Below are 14,272 nucleotides of genomic sequence, written 5' to 3' on the forward strand. Positions count from 1 at the left end.
TGATACTGAGTTTTGGTGATGCACCTTAATTCATCCTTGATTAGAAGTTTTAACTTCTCCTCCTTTAAGCCAACTTTCTGATTGCTCCTTGCAAAGAGAAGACTTGAATAGCACGAGATATTCCATCTCTGTGACATCATGCACCTCTAACAGGAAGACTTCATTATATGAAACTTTGTTTAATGAGAAGATCTAACATAAGACTGTGTAACACTAGATAACATAAGAAAAAGTAAAGCAAATAAGAGAACATAATTGTCCCCTTTAATACTAGTAATTAAGGAATATTTTACTGTGGAAAACTTCATTTTGAAACTGGATCTACCTTTTGCTTTAAGGCGAGAAGTACCAGAGACAGTGACATTATTGGTCGGGAAGGTCCAGTAAGTGTTGCCCAGCCGGGAGTGGTGCGAGCACCATCCGGGCTAGTTATGGGTTTACCAGCCACAGCTACACCTGCAAGCAAAGGTATGCAACTTCTAAAATGTTCCTTTCCGTTAGGCAGGGATACATACTGCATACTTTATGTCATTTGTGTTTCTCAACCTGCTTCTTGTAGCAGATTATCAGGGTGTTTCATGGGAGGGACCAGGAGATGTCAGCAGGTCGGTCAGCGAGGTGCTTCCAGAAGAGCCTCTGTACGCTGTCCCGAGGAAAGAGCACCAACCCAAATTTACCATCGACGACTTCACCCTGCACAAGATGCTCGGGAAAGGCAGCTTTGGCAAGGTAGCAGAGGCGACCTGATTCAAAAGAGGAAAAGTAAAGCACGGAGCAGAGCATGCATGAAGATGTGGCATCTTTGTCATGTTACTTTATATATCAACATATTAACAAGAGCATTCAAAGTTGCACAACTCCCCCGAAGGGCAATGGCTGTAGAAAAACCTTTTATTACAACATGCAGATGTCTGATCTTTGACCTATGACCTTGGAGTATTACATACTAAAATGGTGTATTATCTTTACCCATATAAGTGGAGCAGAATTTGCTGAAATCATCTACAAGCGTGAGGTTTTAAGATATTTTGGTGCAGTGTGTGAATTTGTGAACTTTATGGCATTATTGTGACATCATAGGGCGTCGTATTAAAATGTAAAATTTGTTTTACAGCTCTCCACATGTTCTTTCATATGATATATTACTTGACATGGTTTAAAGTTTTCACTGACATTCACATTTGGTGTGATCTTGACCTTTTCATCAAAACTGAATGTGCCCGAGCTGTTTTTGGTATCTACCATCACAAAAAAATTAAACATGATATCTTGAAAACTGTGGATGCTTAACTGCTAACAAAGAGACAAACAAACAGAAGTGATTACACACTCCCTTCCCTTAAAAACTGCATGCAACAAAAACTAATTATTACCCTTTTCTTAGTGGAATTTCTATAAGAACACAGTGGGGGGGGGGGGGCGTTTTCTGCAAATGTGTCAAAGCATCATATTTTAGTCATTCTTGCCAGCAGCTTCACACAGCACGGAGGGCTTTACACAGCACTCTGAGGCTTGTGGTCAAATGTGTTGTGCAGCCAGTTTCCACTGAAAACCACCTACTTCTTGTTACTTCAAAGTCTTGCAACACAAAGAGCTAGCTATGGTAAATGACTGGGCAACAGGCTACAACTCTATATGTCCAAACTAAACCTGTTTTTTAAAGCTTTTTATTTGTCCTTCGTCTTCTCCAGGTGTTTCTAGCAGAGCTGAAAAGGAGCGGTGAATTTTTTGCAGTAAAAGCTCTGAAGAAAGACGTGGTGCTGATGGATGATGATGTTGAGTGCACCATGGTAGAGAGGAGGGTTTTGTCTCTAGCCTGGGAAAATCCCTTCCTTACACATCTTTACTGCACCTTCCAAACTAAGGTGATGACCCATGTACACTTGCACAGTCATTGCATGCAAGTAGGTAGCCACTGAAAATAATTCTCTGGAAACAAATATAGCCCTAACCTCTGTGTTTTCGCATCCAGGAAAACCTGTTCTTCGTCATGGAGTATCTGAATGGAGGGGATCTTATGTTCCACATCCAAAACTGCCACAAGTTTGACTTGCACAGAGCCACGTGAGTCAAAAGACGCAGCTCTCACAGTGACACACAACTGTAGTTTTGCACTGTTTGGGTCTGGATGTAACCGCCAGGTTTGAAAAGTGCCTTCACTGCAGATGTGCCTTTAACCTGCATGATTAATCATTACCAGCATGGGGGCAAAAAAAACATCCATATACCTCAGTAAACTATTTTCTAATTGAGTTTTTGGTTTCCATCACTAGTTTCACATCATAGAAAAATGACACTCATTTAGGAAATTACAGTCCAACTTAGTGGAAAATAGACAACAAAGCAAGAGTTGATTGACCCCTGAATACACCCGACGCCACATTTGTAAGCATCCCAGAAGCTGCTACACAGAGTAGGCGACGGGGGCAGGAAGTCAGATATAAAAGCAGCATGGAGAATGTGGTCAATTTTCAAAATAAAATACCCAATGCAGACTAAATGTTCTGCTTCTGACATGCCTGTGGTGTGACTTGATGCAGGACTGAGACATGCGTCAGACAAACATCTGGTGTACTTCAGTGGTTAGAGTGCGTCTAACCACTGAAGTACAAGTAACCACTTGAGAATTCGCTACCAAATGGCCGTGCATTGTCCTTGGTTTCTTGGTCTTGTTTTCTTGTTCGTCACATTAGGTTTTAATAGATCTAATCTCTATAAACATATTATCTGCAGTTATCTATAGATTGCCAGTGGTTTTCATTTTTAGTGCAAATTCTACATTTTAGCATCCTTTAGTTACACGTGGGTAAATAGTCTGTGTAGAGAGCAAATAAAGGGGCTTACAGATATACAATCTGGAAGCCACCGGTTATTTTTTTTTAAATCTATCTGCATTAGTAAAGCATGGCTATCAGTCCTGGAAAAATGACTACCCCAGAAGCTAAGGCCCCCCTCAGGCTTCAAACTTACAGTCTCTTATGGGGATTTTTATGGTGCTCATGTTAATTTCTATATACAGTCGACATGTGATCCTTATTTCTGTGACATAATTGTCTTTTAAGTTTGTTGATTTTTTTGGTTTGTCTATTTCAGAATTTCAACTAGATTGACCTAGTTTGGCCTAAATCTGATCACTCCTGTGAATTTTATCCTCTCTTCTCACATACATCTGTGTCTCTTTACAGCTTCTATGCAGCTGAGATCATCTGTGGGCTCCAGTTTCTGCACTCTAAAGGAATTATTTACAGGTAGGCGCTCAGTGAGAGCCAGAAACAGGACTGGAATTCATGACATGTAATATATAGTCCAAGAGGAATCATTTTCTTCCACCTCTGCAGAGATCTGAAACTGGACAACGTGCTGCTGGACTTAGATGGTCATATAAAGATAGCAGACTTTGGCATGTGTAAGGAGAACATGCAGGATGACGTACGGACCTCTACCTTCTGCGGGACCCCAGACTACATCGCCCCAGAGGTGACATCTTTTCCATGCTGTAGTAATGTAAATGTTGTAATAAACTGGTATCCTTTTGAATAAAAGAATCAATCAACAACAGCTGGCCACCAAGTGATACGCATAAAGGTCTAAATTCTAGAGACGTCTCAAAGAGGGCTTTTGATGCTAGGTCTGTACATTTATATTTGGACTCTGTTAGAGTAGCTTTTCTTATACAGGCTATTGTGCAGCCAATGAGTGAAATAAGCCTCTAAACTGCCCCTTTAAAATAACAAGTTAAACCACATTTTAAAATATTAAAGAGTAGAAAAAAACTGTAAGCTGATAATCTAGGACAGAGGTGTCAAACATATGGCCCCAGGGACCAGAATCAGCCACAAAAAGATTAAATCTAGCTCACTAGACAGTTTCGGAAAATGTGAATGAGCACATGCATTTTGGACTTTTAACAGTATTTGCAAGTTTTACAGATTTTCCTGCTGATAAAGACCTCCCCCACTACTCCAGCGTAACAAAGCAATAGATCAACAAAAAAAACATTTTTACCACAATCATCTTATTATTATTTTTTTATTATTATTATTATTATTACAGGATATTCTGGGCAGTGAGCTACTTTTTCTGCAGTTTTACACATTATTTAATTACAAATCAGTCCCAAAAAGTCGTGCTGACAGATACTGCAGCATTTCTCTGTCATATAGAAAAAACTGAGATATACTAAAATTACACTTCTTTTTTATATACAAAGATATCTAAGGCAATTAGTGTGTGGTTAGACTTATTTACACAGACAGAAAAGGGGAGTTTCCTTGGTCTAGCCCGCTTAAAGATCACAGTGGGCTGTCTGTGACCAAGGACGTAAAATTAGTTTGACATCTAGAGCAATCTGAAACCCAAGATCTGACTGATAAGGACTTATTTTCAAACGTTATTGACCTCATTCTTTAAAACTCTGGCCATTTAAATGTGAACATCTGCCACTGTAACAGTACGCGCATGACAGAAAATAAGAAAAACCCACACTTTAACTTGTTCATTTTACCAGTTTGTGTGATCTTTATGTATCAGATCCTGCTGGGTCAGAAGTACAACAGCTCTGTGGATTGGTGGTCATTCGGAGTGCTGCTGTACGAGATGCTGATCGGTCAGTCTCCGTTCCACGGCCGCGATGAAGAGGAGCTGTTTCAGTCCATACGGACAGACACCCCCATTTATCCCAACTGGCTCAGCAAAGCTGCAAAGGACATACTCATCAAGGTCAGACAAGTGCTTCAGTGGCCAGTTTAAATAAGATCAAGCAGGAAGAAAAGAAAGCAAGGATCTGGTCTTTAAATTGATGAAACTGATTCTTACTGTTTCCTACGGAGCCCCGCAGGGGACATGGGAGAAAAAAAATTAAGACGGACTTTTGCGAGATCTCGCAAAACTAACTCGGGATCTCGCAAAAGTTTTGCGAGATCTCACAAAACAAACTCAGGATCTCGCAAAAGTTTTGCGAGATCTCACAAAACAAACTCGGGATCTCGCAAAAGTTTTGCGAGATCTCGCAAAACTTTTAGCCGCATTCTTCGGATGCCGGCTTGAAGCCGACCGGGAGTTCGAGGCACGATGTGCCGGGAAAGCGGTGTTCCTCCCGGCTGTAGTGGGCCTCAACCTCCCGTTAGCTCGAAGCTAACGGGAGGTTGAGAATGCGGCTAAAACTTTTGCGAGATCTCGCAAAAGTTTTGCGAGATCCCGAGTTTGATTTGCGAGATCGCGCAAAAGTTTTGCGAGATCCCGAGTTTGTTTTGCGAGATCCCGAGTTTGTTTTGCGAGATCCCAAGTTTGTTTTGCGAGATCCCGAGTTTGTTTTGCGAGATCTCGCAAAACTTTTGCGAGATCCCGAGATAGTTTTGCGAGATCTCGCAAAAGTCCGTCTTAATTTTTTAAGACCTGCAGGGCTCCGTAGTTTCCTGTATGTTCATTAAATGCATACATATAGCTCTCAGGGCCCTATGGCTAAACCTCTGTGCGTTTGTGCCTCAGCTGTTTGTGAGGGAACCTGAGGAGCGGCTGGGAACCAAAGGCAACATCAGACATCACAGTTTCTTCAGCAGCACAGACTGGAACGCCTTAGAGCAACGGCAGGTGCCGGCACCCTTCACACCAACTATAGTAAGTACAACAGGGAACCACTTACTCAACATATCCACTAATTTTCTCAGTTAAAAACTGGTAGCTAGTAAAAGCTGTTTGGCTGATACGGCCGACGGGTGAAAGTAAATATCATCTAGAAAGTTGTCTACACAGTAATTGACTATAGTGGCTATTTTCAAACTTCAGACTGCTGTGCGTGTTTGCAGAGTGGAGTCTGCATCGATAGCCTTAGTGTCCTTACTTTAAGTTTGTTCGCAGCCCATTTGGGGACCACGGCCCAGCCTTTGAAAATCACTGTACTGCAGTATCCATCCATCCATCCATCCATCTTCATCCGCTTTGTCCGGGGCCGGGTCGCGGGGGCAGCAGCCTAAGCAAAGAGGCCCAGACCTCCCTCTCCCCAGCCACCTCCTCCAGCTTATCCGGGGGAATACCAAGGCGTTCCCAGGCCAGCCGAGAGATATAATCTCTCCAGCGTGTCCTGGGTCTGCCCCGGGGCTTCCTCCCGGTGGGACATGCCTGGAACACCTCACCCAGGAGGCGCCCAGGGGGCATCCTTGTCAGATGCCCGAACCACCTCAGCTGGCTCCTTTCGATGTGGAGCAGCAGCTGCTCTACTCTGAGCCCCTCCCGGATGGCCGAACTTCTCACCCTATCTCTAAGGGAGAGGCCAGCCACCCTTCGGAGGAAGCTCATTTCTGCCGCTTGTATCCGCGATCTCGTTCTTTCGGTCACTACCCACAGCTCATGGCCATAGGTGAGGGTAGGGACGTAGATCGACCGGTAAATTGAGAGCTTCGCTTTTACACTCAGCTCCCTCTTCACCACGACGGACCGGTGCAGCGTCCGCATTACTGCAGCTGCAGCCCCAATCCGTCTGTCGATCTCCGGCTCCCTTCTCCCATCACTCGCAAACAAGACCCCGAGATACTTGAACTCCTCCACTTGGGGCAGGAACTCATCCCCGACCCGGAGTGGGCACTCCACCCTTTTCCGGCTGAGAACCATGGCCTCAGATTTGGAGGTGCTGATCCTCATTCCCGCTGCTTCACACTCGGCTGCGAACCGTTCCAGTGCGAGCTGGAGGCCCTCACCCGATGAAGCCAACAGAACCACATCATCTGCAAAAATCAGAGATGAGATTCTGAGGCCACCAAAGCGAAAGCCCTCCGCCACTTGGCTGCGCCTAGAAATCCTGTCCATAAAAATTATGAACAGAACCGGAGACAAAGGGCAGCCCTGGCGGAGCCCATCACCCGCCAGGAACGAGTCCGACTTATTGCCGGCAATGCGAACCAAGCTCTTACAACGGTTGTATAGGGATCGAATGGCCCGTAGCAATGGGCCAGACACCCCATATTCCCGCAACACCTCCCACAGGACACCCCGAGGGACACGGTCGAATGCCTTCTCCAAGTCCACAAAACACATGTAGACTGGTTGGGCAAACTCCCATGAACCCTCAAGTATCCTGGAGAGGATAAAGAGCTGGTCCAGTGTTCCGCGACCAGGACGAAAACCGCATTGTTCCTCCTGTATCCGAGGTTCGACTAACGGACGAACTCTCCTTTCCAGCACCCTGGCATAGACTTTCCCAGGGAGGCTGAGGAGTGTGATCCCCCTGTAGTTGGAACACACCCTCCGGTCCCCTTTCTTAAAGATGGGGACCACCACCCCGGTCTGCCAGTCCACAGGTACTGCCCCTGATCTCCACGCAACATTGCAGAGGCGTGTCAACCAGGACAGCCCTACAACGTCCAGAGCCTTCAGGAACTCGGGGCGGACCTCATCAACACCAGGGGCTCTGCCACCAAGGAGTTGTTTAACTGCCTCAGTGACCTCGCCCCCGGAAATTGGCGGGTCATTCCCCTCATCCCCAGACTCTGCTTCCTCCTCGGAAGACGTGTCAGTGGGATTAAGGAGGTCCTCGAAGTATTCCTTCAAGCCGAGGGGATATTAGGATACCCACCCCAGCCCGCCGCCTCTCACCAGAGGCAACTCCAGACTGAGACAGAGTCCAGCCCCTCTCCAGGAGACTGGTTCCAGAGCCCAAGCCATGTGTAGAGGTGAGCCCGACTATATCTAGCCGGTACCTCTCAACCTCACGCACTAACTCAGGCTCCTTCCCCACCAGAGAGGTGACATTCCATGTCCCTATTGCCAGTCTTGGCAGCCGGGGGTCAGTCCTCCAGGGCCTCCGCTCCTGGCCGCCACCCGGCACACAATGCACAACAAGTAAATACTGTACTGCAGTATTTACTTGTTAATCTACTCGCTGGTGTATGAAATATTGCATGTAATTAAATATTTGCCCTTCATCCTCGCAGACCTCACCCAGCGACTGCAGTAATTTCGACAAAGAGTTTATCAACGAGAAGCCCAGACTATCGTGTGCCGACCGCACGCTTATCAACAGCGTAGACCAGACGATGTTCAGAAACTTCTCCTTCGTTAATCCTGGCATGGTTCGGATCGCAGCACGCTGACCACCGGACAAAAAATGGCTACAATCTACAAACAGGCTGCTCAGTCACAACCAGCAGTGACTGTAACTGGAACCTACTGTAGAACCCGAATGTGGCAAAACTCACATACATGATGATGCTAACCACTAAAGGGGTATAAACCGATACAACCAAACTGTGACCGGATCTTTAACTTTCAAACAAATACCTTTAAAATGTACCTGTAGTCAACTTTGATACTTTAGAGTTTAGTTGACTAAAGGCATACATTTTCTTACAGTGTTATTCTAACAGCATGTAGTTGGTTTGGTTTTATTCTGTCATAAAACTATTCACACATTGCACACTTGTGCAAATATGTGCAAATATTCAAAAAAAAAAAAAAGAAAGAAAGAGAGAAAGTGTACATCTTCCATGTCTCGAGGCATGTACTGTGAAGCTAGATTTGGGACTTAGCGAGGTAACTTCAGGCTTAAGTCTAGTTTATATGGAGTCAGGAAGCCAGTTCTCATCTTACCAAAGCCAGATGGTACAAACCTAACCTGCTCCGGAGCATGTTACATTTGGGACTCATCACTTCCTGAAAAAAAGCACCACTATTTCTGGAAGAGCCCTCGTACTAATTATTTTTACTCATATTTCTTGTCTTTCCACGACGAGCATCAATAAGAAAACCAGATCTTGAGGAACAATTTCATTCCTGCTTTTTTCTGCAAGCAATAGCGCACTAAATCCCTGTACTTAACGGCAGCTAAAGCTCGCTGAGGGAAAAATATGTAATCTCCAACCAACTGGGGAGGGGCTGCTTTGTGAATTTGGTTGCAAAGGTGTTGGATCAGAAATCTCCCTCTCGTTCTTTGTTCATCCGTAGTTTGCACTGAAGATGCTAACTTGTCTCCAAATGCTCAATGAGTGACATTGCACCTTAAACGTGTAACTTTTACTTTGAAGCAGAACTGTTTATATCACCCTTTTCAGAGAGTTTGTAGGCAAGTTGGTGTCCTTTATGCTAACTGGCAACAGTAATTACAAGGTTTTTAGTGCAACACCCTGTACCTCATTGCAACCACTTTCACCAGCCAGCAACTTCCAGCAAACCATCGCCAACTGGTCAGGGAATACATTTTTACCGAGTGACCTGTGGTTGCCGTGGGTGATGCTGACTGACCTCTAAGCCTGCCGGACTGAGGCCTAATTAATTCAGTCCGTTGGCCAGTAAACTGGGTTTATTAACCTTCAAGTGATTGCAAAGTCCAGCCGGATATTTATGTGCCATTGAGATTTTTTTAAATCTAAAAAATGTGTCCTACCGTGAATCATCTTCTCCTACAATTTTTCATATTTGTTTTTTTTTCCCCAACCTGAAATGGTAAGGATGAAAGTTGTATGGAAATATGTTTTGTTTAAAAAAACAAAACAAAAACATTATAGGCTTAATTTTATTGTAATTTTCAACTTTTAATTACTGCACGGTGATGTTTTGCCAACAGACCTAGAGCAGCAAGATTAACATCTTTTTGCACACAAATTATTTCATAATTAATTACATTGGAACATTTTAATACATCTATTGTTGGTAACGGAAACAGGGTAAATAGTAATAAGTAGAGCCTTTAACTCTCCAGACTTTTCTAACAGTATATTTTATTCTTCCTTAATAAATGGAAGAGTAAAAAAATAAATAAATGGAGTTTTGCTGCTGGTATAATGATCTTTTCAACTTTTTCAAAGTGGTAGATCTGTCCACATGTGTCATTGGTCATATGCTGTCCTGTGAAGATGCTAATAGCTACCTTGGGAAACCCTGAGTGGGCTTATCCAGTTTATAATTACCTTCGATTGCAGTGTTATTGTAAATGAAGACAGATACGGTAAGCTGAAGTTATTCGGTAGTACAGGCCTCCTACTTAATGGGCTGTGTGTTTAAATAGAAAATGTGCTTGTAGTGATTTTATGGTGCCTCAGAATAGTTTAATGAAGTTAACGTCTTCAAGTAAAGTAAACTGAGAAAGTCGCTTTAACCAAATGGAAACTTAGTTTTCTTGTCCTGTTCCTTTTTATTTTTTATTTTATTGTCTTTTTTTTTCTTATGTAAATAAATTATATAGTCCATCTGATATGCTGTGTTGTTACTTGGTTGTAGATCTGTTAATGTACTGAGGTTTAATAACTGGGTTATTGTTTACATGTGTTTTCCTGTTGTATCTCAGGAGTTTTGTTTTAATGATGAGCTACTCCCTGCATACTGTAGTTTTGATGTTCTCCTCATTGTGAATTCTGTTCATTAAAGTGTGCACATTGTGGGCTTTTTTTTTTTTTTTAATGTGTTTGTTTCGGTGAGGGACAACATGAAAACTGCTCGGTCGTGTAGCGTTACATCAGAATGACAGAGACCAGAGGTGGAGGTGTTAACAAAAATAGCCATCTCAGTTTTTCCACTTAATTTGAAACTTTACCATCTTTTCCACTGTTACAGACATTTACTCAACTGATGGCTGAATTATTTTAGCACTCAGTGTTAAATATAGACTACCTAAGAAAGAATGTCAGAGGCTCTTTTTTTCCATTAAGGTGCTACGGATGGCCCAGATGTAGGACTGACAGCCAAACAAATAATCGAAAACAAACCTTTAATTAAGTGTAGTAGTCCAAGTGAAACAACATCCAAACTTTAGAATATGTTTCTAAACAGACAAGGAACAGACAGACACTGACAAAAACTGAAGGAACACTAAAGCTTTAAATACACATGAAGTGATAGAAAACACCAGGGAAACAAGACACAGCTGAAACTAATTAGGACAAGACAAGGAAGCAAAACTAAATGCAAGGCACAAAAGACAACTATTAAAATAAAGCAGGAAATGAAGAACAACCACACTGAAACAAGTATTCACGACGCATACATGAACTGAACAGAAGGGGAAAAGACAGACTAATAACGCCACAAATGTAAAACATGACAAGTACTAAAGCCTCATAATGCTCAGGAATGAATGAAAACCAAAAATCCAAATCATAAACAACACAAAGAAGGAAATACAAAACAAGGATTAAATCTGGGAACCGTGACATAATGTTAACATGTTGAGAAAAGTGATAGTACTAATATTTATTATCACACTGTTTACCTGCAAAAACAGGAAAATATCCTTCACATTAAAACAAACTTAGGATTCCACCAATGCATCACCAGTCAAGCCCCAAGTTTGACATGACTTTCAAACTTATAGCTTTACTTTCCAATTTTAAACTTTATTCCCAAAATTTTGGCTTTACCCTCAAAGAAAAGTATTTTAATTTTTCTTCAAAATTTCCACTTTAGACTTTATCACTTTGTCATGGTACTGGGCCGGTGACCCAGCGTTTTGTGTTTCATTTTAGTAACATCTTCTGTTTTATGCCGATTCTTATTTTGTATTAGTTCTTAGAGTTTTAGTGTTCTCCCTTCTGTGCTTTGTTCGTGTCTCTGAGTTTGTTTGTAAAACTGTTTGTGAGTTTCCTGTTTTACTTTGAAGGTCTGTGTCTCGTCGTGTTTAATTGGGTTCAGCTGTGTTCCCCTCTGGTGTGTGATTCCCTCATTACCTTGTGTGTATTTATAGTGTGTGCCTGCCTGTGTTCCTCGTCGGTTCCTCTGTGTTATTCTGTGTAACTTGGTGACAGTCCGTCTCTCTGGTCTTCAGTCTCGACTCCTCATCCCCTGTGTTACCTCCATATGTTTTTCCCAGCGTTTTATTCTGTGAGTTATGGTTTTGGGTTTTGTTTGTTACTAGCTTTCCCAGTTTAGTTTATGTCTAGCTTGTTCCTCATTTCCTGTTTGCCACTTGCCACACTGTAAAGAAATTTCACTCGCATTACCGCCGCTGTCTGCAACTTGGGTCCTCCTTCAAACTGCTGCCCGAGCCTGAAATTTTTAATACCGACGCCTAACATTCCAGGTTCCTCAATTTTAAAAAATATTTAAAATAAAATGAAAATGACAAAGGAAAAAAAAACATTCGGATATTTTGTTAAACTCAATATTCTCAAAATGTAAAATGATTTTTTTCCTGCTATATACAATACTCCTTCAAACATACCAGCGTACTGCTGCTTTAACAATTATGGATTTGAGATCCCTGATACCAATCTTGGTTTGAATATATTGACAAATAATCTGAATATGCATGAGTAACACAACATTTGGGAGGGACAGGGTTAAGATTTACGCTGACCTTGCAAAAAGATTGGGTTGTTGTTTACTTGGCAACATGAAGGGGCTCTGTCTGCTCAGGGAGGATGACACTATTCTACATGGGATACAAGCAATATTTGGACTGGGGTCAGGTCGCCCTCTGCTGGAAAACCAATCACATTAGGGATGCTCCTGAAAAAGAAATTCCCACGTGATTACATAAAGAAGAGAAGAAAATAGAAGAACTCATACTAATCAATTTATTCAGAATAAGAAAATAGAAGAGTTGTTGTTTGTGTGTAAGAACCAATTAAAAGTGTTTATCACATTTTTCAGTAAGTCACTGATTACTGAAAGAAAAACTAATCATAAGAGCAAAGAAAGACATTTTGATGCTAGTAGTTTAGCTATGGATATGGGTCAGTTATTGGGTTTGTTTTACTGTATTTAGCTGTATTTTTTCTCTGATTTTTGAGAATATGAGTTTGAGTTGGGGGTTAGTTTTATGGGTTTTGCTTGTTTCCTTGTAAGTGATCATACATACCTGTCAAAAGTGTCACTATTTATTGCTCGTGATGCATGTTTATATGCAAGTCAGCCTAAATAACACGGATAATTTTGTAGGTCAGAATACCACAAAACCCCATGTCTTACCCAATTTGCTTGTTTAGAACTTACCATTAAACGGTGGTTGTTTTTGAGGGCTGCTGGCTGCCAAATATCTTAGCTCTGACGTGTCAAACTTATTTTAGTTTGTTTTTACGCACTGCGTCAGAGTTTAAAACAAAACAAAACATAGCAACAGTATCTGTTTTACATGTGCATTACAATTTATACTAGCTCTACAAAGATAAAACTGTCACATAGAGAAATGAATATTTTTGCTTTGCATTATTTATGATTAAAACAACTTCTCAAGACCTGGAAATACATGTATTTATTAATGCTGAAGCTTTTTGGCATCCAGTTTTGGCCCCATGTCATGTTTAACATCTGTGTCTTACATCTTTGGCAAACAGTTAACAGGTTGCTAAGGATGGCTAAGACAGCACATGAAAAACATATCTACGAGTCCCAAGCAGCCACATGAACCACTTCTTTAAAAAGATAATGTATTTATTATTATTTATTAATTTGACAACAAATGTGTCTTACTGCTTCCCCAGTAAGACTGACGTCTTGACTGCTCATGTAAGAGGTTGTTGTCAGGCTGGAGCCAATCATCTACAACTATTTTTTCACACCAGTCATAGCCAGATATTTGCATGTGACAGAGACAGAAATACAGAACAAAAAAATTATTTTTTGACACACACCAATATAGATGACATGATTACCTCCAATCATTGTCCTGAATCACATTTTATTTTAAAATGACCTTTCATTTTAGTGCAAAAGTCTAATATATATCTAATATATGTTCCAATATCTGTGATAGAATAGCTATATATTTACAGACACTTTTTTTAAATTAAACTTTCAAATATTCCATTCTGATCCTTTTTTATTTGATGGAAGATTCACTGATAAAAGTTTAAAGGTTTAAAAATTTAATATTTTTCTAAGTTGCTCATTAAATCTTTGAGAACATAAAAACCTGTCTGTTGTCCCCATCAACCAAACAATATCAGGTGCTCTGTAGCACCTGTGACCTAAATAAACTTCCTTTACAAAGAAATAGTACAGTATAATAAGTGGTATTGGGGTTTTTACTGTGTAGAGAAACTGTTGGTGGGCCCCAAAGAGGTTTTAACCAGAGCTGAATACCTTGTTCAAACAAGGTAACACAGATTCACTGTAAAGCTGTGACACCACGGGTGCAGTGGGTAGATGATGGTCCTTGTGTTGGCACAAGCAGCTGCACGCAATGCAACCGATGCTAATCTTGTAGTTGTTGTGCTGAGATCCATACTCGCTCACTCACTCACACACACAGTGTAAAATTACAAATTTTTTTTTTTTTTTAAAGTGCAACCAAATCAATTATACATGCAGGTTTGACAGTCAAAATCTATTTGTCTCATATTTCACCTTC

The 14,272-nt window shown here is 41.5% G+C and overlaps 1 protein-coding gene and 1 long non-coding RNA gene across 4 annotated transcripts in view; one reads left to right on the forward strand and one right to left on the reverse strand.

Moving 5' to 3' along the window:
- prkcq (protein kinase C, theta) overlaps positions 1-10,373 on the forward strand; it is a 37,092-nt gene extending 26,719 nt beyond the window's left edge. For 2 of the 3 annotated variants that reach the window (XM_086268980.1, XM_086268981.1), the window contains exons 10-18: positions 339-468; positions 560-729; positions 1,692-1,865; positions 1,973-2,064; positions 3,186-3,248; positions 3,339-3,477; positions 4,531-4,719; positions 5,488-5,616; positions 7,926-10,373. In XM_086268980.1, the coding sequence (XP_086125106.1) occupies positions 339-468; positions 560-729; positions 1,692-1,865; positions 1,973-2,064; positions 3,186-3,248; positions 3,339-3,477; positions 4,531-4,719; positions 5,488-5,616; positions 7,926-8,084 (1,245 nt within the window). In that variant the 3' untranslated portion in view covers positions 8,085-10,373. The remainder of the gene's footprint in view (positions 1-338; positions 469-559; positions 730-1,691; positions 1,866-1,972; positions 2,065-3,185; positions 3,249-3,338; positions 3,478-4,530; positions 4,720-5,487; positions 5,617-7,925) is intronic. The other variant, XM_086268982.1, reaches the window with a different exon arrangement.
- LOC147310102 (uncharacterized) lies at positions 337-13,007 on the reverse strand. The gene is made up of 5 exons (XR_015125667.1): positions 12,916-13,007; positions 12,278-12,429; positions 4,505-4,696; positions 547-743; positions 337-456 (listed from the first exon to the last, which is right to left on the reverse strand). It is a non-coding gene; the product is annotated as an uncharacterized LOC147310102 (long non-coding RNA).
- Between the last annotated feature and the right edge of the window lie 1,265 nt (positions 13,008-14,272).

This window comes from Aulonocara sp. 'chitande type north' Nkhata Bay, linkage group LG17 (genome assembly GCF_057382095.1).
Source record: "Aulonocara sp. 'chitande type north' Nkhata Bay isolate Kocher_YH1m ecotype deep benthic linkage group LG17, A_spYH_male_GT1.1, whole genome shotgun sequence".
Classification (NCBI taxonomy): Eukaryota; Metazoa; Chordata; class Actinopteri; order Cichliformes; family Cichlidae; genus Aulonocara; species Aulonocara sp. 'chitande type north' Nkhata Bay.